Below are 8,162 nucleotides of genomic sequence, written 5' to 3'. Positions count from 1 at the left end.
AAAGGTGGCGGCGGCGACGCGGACGGGACGAGGCGGCGACTCGCCGCCGTGACCCTCTACTCCCCGGCCCAGGCCCGGGCGCGAGTACGAGGCGGCGGCGAAGGAAGGAGCGAGCATGGCTGAGACCGCGCCGCCGCCCAACGCCGGCGCGGAAAGTTGCAGCGAGGAACCGGCGAGGGGCGGGGAGCAGCTGCTGGAGGAGCCGAGCCGCGCTCCAGCCGGGGGCGCGGACCGAGAGGGCGAGGCGGGGCCGCCGCTGGCCTCTCCTGCCGGGCAGTCGGATCCCGGCTCACCAGTGGCCGCCCCCTTCTTCCTGCTCTACCCAGGAGATGGAGGCGCCGGCTTCGCAGCGCGCCCGCCGCCGCAGCAGCAACAGCGCTCCTGGAGGACCCCGCCGTCGCCGGGCTCCCCGCTGCCTTTCCTGCTACTGAGCTACCCGAGCGGCGGCGGCGGCGGCGGCGGCGGCGGCGGCAAGCACCGTGAGTGGCGGCGGGAAGGGGGGACTCGGCCGGGAAGGGTGCAGGGGGGCTGCCGCGGTCCGGGCGCCGGACTGTTTACCTCGGAGTCTCCCCAGGCCGCTGGCTCCCGCCCGGCTCGGCTTCCCCTCCCCTCCTGGGCCGGACGCTCGTCCTCGCCAGCCTCCCACGTGCTCGCCGGGTCCCAGCCCCCGGTCCCAGGCTGGGTGCCTTTCCCGTAGGAGCCGAGGAGGGGGCGGCGCCCAGAGACCCGGCAGCCCCGTTGGCCCGCCTTCTGCGAGCTCCAGGCGCCGGGGCCGCGGAGTAGGTGTGGCTGCTGCGCCGCCGCCGCCCGGGCGGCCTCGGTTGTACCACTAAAATTTTTACGAGCGTTCACGCCACACCCGTAAATATCACAGATGCGTCCAAGGGATTGAGAAGAGAAATCAGGACCAGTACGCGAGTTGACATGAATGGAATGTGTGGTTTTGGAGGGGCCCCTCCCGAGATCGTATCGTTTGGCAGGCAGAGGCCTCCACCTTTTAATACCACCGCCTCGGGAGCCCCCTGAATGCAGCGGACCTCACTTTGTGCTTTATCAGTCAACAGCTGTTCATTGCTACTTGCCAGGAGCGGGGTTCTAGAGTAGGCAGTGTGTGTAAAAAGACTTGGAGGAGTGTTAAATCTGGTTTAACATGACAGGGTCTTACAGTATGAAAATGTGGCTGAAGATACAAGGCATGCTGTAAATGCCAAGTACTTTGTTGTATGAGTTCTGAAAAGGGGGAGAAACTTGCCTAAGGTGATGAGGGAATCTCTTTCCCAGAAATGGAGCTAGAGACTTCTTTTCTCACCAGAGCAAGCCTTTTAACTGCTCTACACAACCAAGAAATCCTGACTTTGTCTTTTCTACCCCTAATCCATCCCTTATGACATTAAGAGTCAAATGTTTTCTGTGTGCATATGCTGTGATTATCATAGTTAATCCTCACATCTGTGAGACAAATAGGATGCCACGTTTTCAGATCAAGCTGAGGCTCAGTATTATTGAATGATTTGACCCAAGTAACAGCTTTAGAGTAGGACTGAAGTTGACCCAGATTCCTTGCCTACCAAGCCCGTGCTCCTTAAACAAACACCAAACCTCTGAAACTGGGGGCATGGTTCTCTTAGGTTAGGAGCCATTGGGTTCAGCTGGAGGTAATAGTCCAGTGTCACCGTTTCTGTTACTTACCTAGAAAGAGGGCCAACACTGACCACTGACAAAAAGTCTTAGTAAAACCATAGGTTGTGTGTTGGAGTGGTATGTGCTAATCTCAAGATGGGAGTGCCTAATCAAGGTAGAAATTAGTCCTTTAATCAGTAGGGGAAGTAAAGATAATATTCACAACATTACTTTCAATTTTCTAAGGAATCTGCTTTCTACTTTGTTCTTTAAGCATGGCCTCTTTTTTCTCCTTAAAATTTTATTTCTGTGTAATCTGCTTATTAACCACATCACTATAGGATGAAGACACTCCTATCAATTCTTTATAATTCTGTAAAGGTTGTGGTACAACCATTAGTTATTTATTTATTTTAATGTTTATTTATTTTTGAGAGAGGGAGTATGCAGGTGTGTCGTGGGAGGGGCAGAGAAGGAGAGGGAGACCCAGAATCCAAAGCAGGCTCCAGACGCTGAGCCGTCAGCACAGCGCCTAACGCGGGTCTTGAACTCACCAACTGCGAGATCATGACCTGAGCAGAATCGGAGTCTCAACCCACTGAGCCACCCAGGCACCCCACAAACTTTATGGACACAGCAAATGCTCAACTGTGGAGGTGTCAGCTGTGGGGATTATCTGAATTTCAGTTAATTTACTTGATGCTTCCTCCTATTAAGGATTAGCTTTTTTTTTTTTTAAGTATTGTTAGAAAATTAGGGCCTAAGCATGATCAAGATCAGGAATGAAGACTTGAAGCTTCATAGGTGTGATCTCTTAGTCTCTACCTTACAATGCAGATGTATTGAGCAGTTCTTGTCCTGAGTTTTTATTTTTACCTTCTTTTCTTTTCTTTTCTTTTTTCTTTTTTTTTTTTTTTTTTGAGAGAGAGGGGGAGAGAATCTTAAGTAGGCTCCATGTCCAGCATGGAGCTGAACATAGTCTTGATCCTGTGACCACAAGATCATGACCTGAGCCTAAATCACGTGTCGGAGGATTAACTGAGCCACCCAGGCACCCCACCTTGTTATTTTTATATGTACTTCAGAACACATGCATACTTAGGAAAAGGAATACTCAATAAATTAAAAGATTTTTTTGTGGCTGCCCTGCAGAGTCAATGCAGTATTACTTTCTATCATGTACAATAAAACCTTGGTTTGCAAGCCTAATTCGTTCCAGAAACATGCTTGTAATCCAAAGCACTGTGTATCAAAGCGGATTTCCCTATAAGAAATAATGGAAACTCAGATGCTTCATTCCACAACCCAAAAACATTCATATGAAAATGAATAAAATACTGTAATATAATACAAAGTAACAAAGAAAATATACAATATAAAGAAGCATAAATTAACCTTCACTTACCTTTGAAAACCTTCATGGCTTGTGTGAGGGAGACCAGAGAGGAGGGTCATTGTGTAGGATGACTTTCACTATCGTTAACGGATGTTGAGTACAGTATAAATAAACTCTTGTCATATACGGTATTTAATGTGTCTGGCAAGAAGGCAGCAGAGGAAGGGGTCTCTGTCTGCATGCAGCCTGACCTAGAATGAAGCAAAGCATTCCTAAGCTTACTCTTGTTTGGAAAAGCAAGGGACCGTCCAGAGGTGCTTTGAAGTGGCAAAAAACACACTAGTGCCAGTTGTGGGCACCTTCCAACATGCAAAAATTTCTGCCAAACACTGCGGCCTGAGACCGCGACATGGGACCATACCCCACAATCCTGTAGAGAGAGAGGGAGAGAGAGAGAACCATTGGCTCAGTTGTGATCATGTGACATTCAGCATCACGTACTACTTGTATTGCAAGACATAGCTTGTTAATCAAGTTAAAATTTATTAGAACTGTTTGCTCGTCTTGCAGAACACTCATAGAACAAGTTACTCACAGTCACAAGGTTTTACTGTACTTGGATATCAGAACTCTGCATCTCCTGGCTGTTCATTTGAGCAACCTGAGGAAACAGTTGTTGGTGCTTTTTTTTTTTTTAATTTTTTTTTTTTTAACATTTATTTATTTTTGAGACAGAGCATGAACAGGGGAGGGTCAGAGAGAGGGAGACACGGAATCTGAAACAGGTTCCAGGCTCTGAGCTGTCAGCACAGAGCCCGACGCGGGGCTCGAACTCACGGACCGCGAGATCATGACCTGAGCCGAAGTCAGCCGCTTAACCGACTGAGCCACCCAGGCACCCCCTGAGGAAACAGTTTTAAAAAGATTTCTCATTTCAGTTACCAGGAGAGTACTTAGATTCAACCTCAGTACCCAATAAGTATTTGCCTCCTCATCACCCAGTTTTTAACTCTTGTTACTGTCTTTGCCCAAAGTACTTAATGTAATAATTTTGAGCTGTTGTATATTAAGGCAATGCCATCTTTTTTATTGTAGATACCTTGATTGTATTCAGATATTTTAAAAATTAACCTTTACATTTGAGTTCAGCTTTGTTTAAATGACACTGATAAAGAATAGCAAGAATGTGTGTAGGGAACGTAGCTTAAACTTTTCAGTGTTCATAATGTGTACTATGTCAGTGTAAAATCGTGCTAGATATAATATCCTTAATATATTCATCATGTTTAAATACAGCAGGAAGGAAGGCTTCTGATTTGCTGTGTTGGATTATGTTCCTTTCTGAGTCTTTGAGTGCTAGTCTGCTAATTTTTTATGCTTCTAGCTTTTAAGTGTCATAAAAATTCCTAACCATGGCTTTAAAAAAAAAAAAAATGTTTATTTTGAGAGAGGGAGTGTGAGCAGGGGAGGAGCAGAGAGGGAGAGAGGGAGAGAATCCGAAGCAGGCTCCACACTGTTAGCACAGAGCCCGATGTAGGGCTTGATCTCCTGAACCATGAGATCATGACCTGAGCTGGAATCAAGAGTCAGACACTTAACCAACTGAGCCACCCGGGCACCCCCCTACTATGCCTTTTAAAAAATATTTGATCTATAAAAACTACAAGTAACACATAAATCTATTGTCATTGTTTAAATATTTACAGTACAAGAGTACATTGAATACAAAGTGAACTTTCCTTTTGGGTAGGAGACCTACCCCCTTTTCTGAGGATACCACTTTTGAGTTTGGTGAGTTTTCTTCCAGAACTTTAGCATGCATTCACAGACATGTATGGGTTCATATTTCATGAGGCTTTTTCCCCTTTGGTGTATGACCTTCGACACCAATTTCTCATAAATTATATAAGGATCTACTTTCATGCCATGGTACAATGCTTTTAATGCTTCCCTTTTCCATCCTAACTTTAAAAGTCTTCTCATGGATGAGTAAGAGATGGCTTCTTGGTGTTGGAGTGAAGAGGCACTCCTGCTATTTGCGTAGTTATCAGCTTCTACTGACAGTGATTCATTTCTTCTTCCAACTCCCAGAGCCACAGCTAACATTTATGTTTAGGGCAATGACATGCAAATAAACCCACATCTCTGTCTTTGTCTTTTCCATTTCCAACAATGTACCAAAAAAAAAAAAAAAAAAGTTGCACTCAACAAAGAAGCAACTTTCTTTCTGTATTTGTATGTGCTGTTGTGAGATGGTAGAAGGGCTAGGAGGGGAATAGAAGGAAGAAAAAAAGTGGGAAGGAATGGTAGCATTGCTATGTCCACCCACTGTAAAGTTGCGTATAGCTAATAGTGAATGCCTTGTTGAGCCCTGGAAAGTGCAGAGAATGAGGGTTTCTGGAAACATTCACAGATGTGCTTTCTCACAGATGCACCTTAAGAACCCATGTTGGGGAAGGAACTGTCTCATTTATGTATAAATGCAGTAATGAGTAAGGGAAAAAAATAGTTTTATGTTCGGTTTATACACATATATACAATATAAAGATGTGTATATTATATATGTATGTGTGCATGTATATATATTATTTATGTGTGTATATGTATATATTCTGATCTTAATTTATCTTCCATGGACATTTCTATTATTGTGTCTCTTTTCTTTTTTCATTGTTTAATAGCACTCCAGAAAACATTATACCTGGTTAGCAGTTGAATACACATTAATTAGTTGACCTGATGTATTGCTTTTTTTTAATTTTGAAAAGACAAAAATACTCCATTCTATTTTGTAAATATAGCGGCATCTGCTCAAAACTGATAGGTATTCGGGGAAGGATTGAACAATGAGAACCTAAAAGTATTTAAGGTTCATCTTTATATAGTAGTTTTTAGAATAGCAGATGGAGTTGTGACTTTTTTAAAGACAGCTTTTTGGTATAATTGACGTAGAGTGGTTCCTCCATTTACAATGCTGTGATTCATAGGCTTTCAGCTCTTTTCCAACTGTGTTAAGCATACTTTACCTGTGTTAAGAATCACTTTCTGATCTATTAAATGTTATTTTGTCAAGTGACAGATATAAACACCCATAGAAAAGGAAAAAAACCCTTCAGAAATGTAGCATCTTCAGACTTAAAAAAATTTTTTTTAACATTTATTTTTGAGAGAGAGGGACAGAATGCGAGTGGGTTAGGGACAGAGAGGGAGGGAGACACAGAATCCGAAGCAGGCTCTAGGCTCAGAGCTGTCAGCATAGAGCCCAATGAGGGGCTCAAACTCATGAGCTGTGAGATCATGGCCTGAGCTAAAGTTGGACGCTCAAGCGACTGAGCCACCCAGGTGCCCCCATCTTCAGACAGTTTAATTGTAAGTTAGTGACTACCAGAGAACTAGAGTTTAGAACTAAAGAGTATCTAAATACAGGTGGGTCTTTTCCACCCACAGCTGCAGTGACCTGGTGAGGTATGGCGAGCTGGTTCATGCCCCCAATTCCCCTAGTTCCTGCATCCTTTGGCTACAAGAGCCTGTCTGCTGCTTTCTTTCCTGATACAGCTCTTATTATCACTGCTGCCTAAATTATCACAGTTTGTCTTCCCAACCAATTTCTCCCCTTCTGCTTCCTTTCATTTGTTTTACTTACACTTCTGGCCCGGCATTATCAAAAAGCTCACACTCTGATTGACAAAACAACAATTTCAAAATATTAGATGTAATCTTTGAGACTTTGTTTTGACTGCCCCCCTCTTGATAATCGTAGGTTAATTCTTTATAGACAGAGTTTTCTTTTTTCTTATTTCTGGTCTTAGCTTCATTTTGGATACTAGAGGATCCTAAAAGGCTCTCCATTAGATGAAAGAAGCTTTACTGTAGTTCTGTAATCCAAACAGCTACAAAGAAAGAATGTGAGTAGTAAGATAATAGTAGTGGTAGTTAGTGGCTACCATTTTATGGAATATTTTTATGTGCCCTGCAAAGAGCTAAAAAGTTCACATTTATCAGTACGTGCTGATTTTCATTAAAATTTGCAACAGATAGAAGAGCTGATACTTAAAAACTACTCTCTTAACAATGAAAACTGAATGGGGCGCCTGGGTGGCTCAGTTGGTTAAGTGTCTGACTTTGGCTCAGGTCATGATCTCGCAGTTTGTGGATTAAAGCCCCACATTGGGCTTTGTGCTAACAGCTCAGAGCCCAGAGCCTGTTTCAGGTTCTGTGTCCGCCCCTCCCCTGCTCGTGCTCTGTCTCTCCTTCTCTCTCAAAAATAAATAAACATAAAAAAAAAAAAGAAAACTGAAAAAAAATGAGTCCATGTAGAACTCATATAAGTAGATGTATACAACTTATGTTTTTTGTCAGAGTATTTGGTTAAGTATCTCTAAATGACTTATCTAAATTATTATAAAATACAAATATTCTGATAGAGTAGCCTTAGATTTGCATTTGCAAATCTGGAGACACAGATTCTGTGGTTTTAGAATAGTTCTTAACTCAAATTTTGCACCTGTCAATCACCTGGACATCTTGTTAGCACAGATTTCTGGCCCTATCCCCAGAGGTGTTTTGTTTGTTTATTTTTAGTGAGGCACAACTGACATATAACACTACATTAATTTCAGGTATACAACATAATGATTCAATATTTGTTTATATTGCAGTTTTTTAAGTGAAGGACAGAATGAATTCATATTCCTGCATAGTGTGGTGTCACAGCTCATGTTCTTAATCACTGTATGCTCCCTCACCAAAGCATTAAATCAGTTTAGGTAGAAAGCAGTAAGTTTGGTGAGAGAGAGAGCAGAGCAAAAGTGGCAAAGAAAGCAATTTTTGGAGCTAAAAGATTAGTATTGGCCTCAAAACATATTCACTTGACTTATTCTGTCTTGCATCTTTTTCCTTTTTGTTTAGCAGAAATCTGTGTTAAAGAGATGGAATCTTACAAAGAACCTAAGAGAACATATTCTTCTAGTATAGGTTATAGGTAGTAAAAAGTCTGGGAGAATAACATAGCAGAATTAACTGGATGAAATAATGATATTTTCTTGTTGTCTAACATACTTGAAAATTCCTTAAATAATTAAGTGTTGCCTAAAAGATACGCTGCCTCTTTATCATTGTACAAAAGGTAATGGGTCCCCATCATAAATTAAAGAGTCCCTATTTATGCATGTAAGTAAGTAAGTAAGTAAGCTCTACATCCAGTGTG

At 42.8% G+C, this 8,162-nt stretch overlaps 1 protein-coding gene across 2 annotated transcripts in view; it reads left to right on the top strand.

Annotated features, from left to right (window-relative positions):
* Positions 1 to 8,162, top strand: part of RUFY3 (RUN and FYVE domain containing 3) — an 80,253-nt gene continuing 72,091 nt past the window's right edge. For both annotated transcript variants that reach the window (XM_019468061.2, XM_019468093.2), the window contains exon 1: positions 1 to 479. In XM_019468061.2, coding sequence (XP_019323606.2) covers positions 116 to 479 — 364 coding nt within the window. In that variant the 5' untranslated portion in view covers positions 1 to 115. The remainder of the gene's footprint in view (positions 480 to 8,162) is intronic.

Source organism: Panthera pardus, unplaced genomic scaffold (assembly GCF_024362965.1).
Source record: "Panthera pardus isolate Hobbes unplaced genomic scaffold, ASM2436296v1 HiC_scaffold_13, whole genome shotgun sequence".
Lineage (NCBI taxonomy): Eukaryota > Metazoa > Chordata > Mammalia > Carnivora > Felidae > Panthera > Panthera pardus.
Note: the sequence above shows the minus strand (reverse complement) of the source record. Positions and strands in the feature narration are given on the sequence as shown.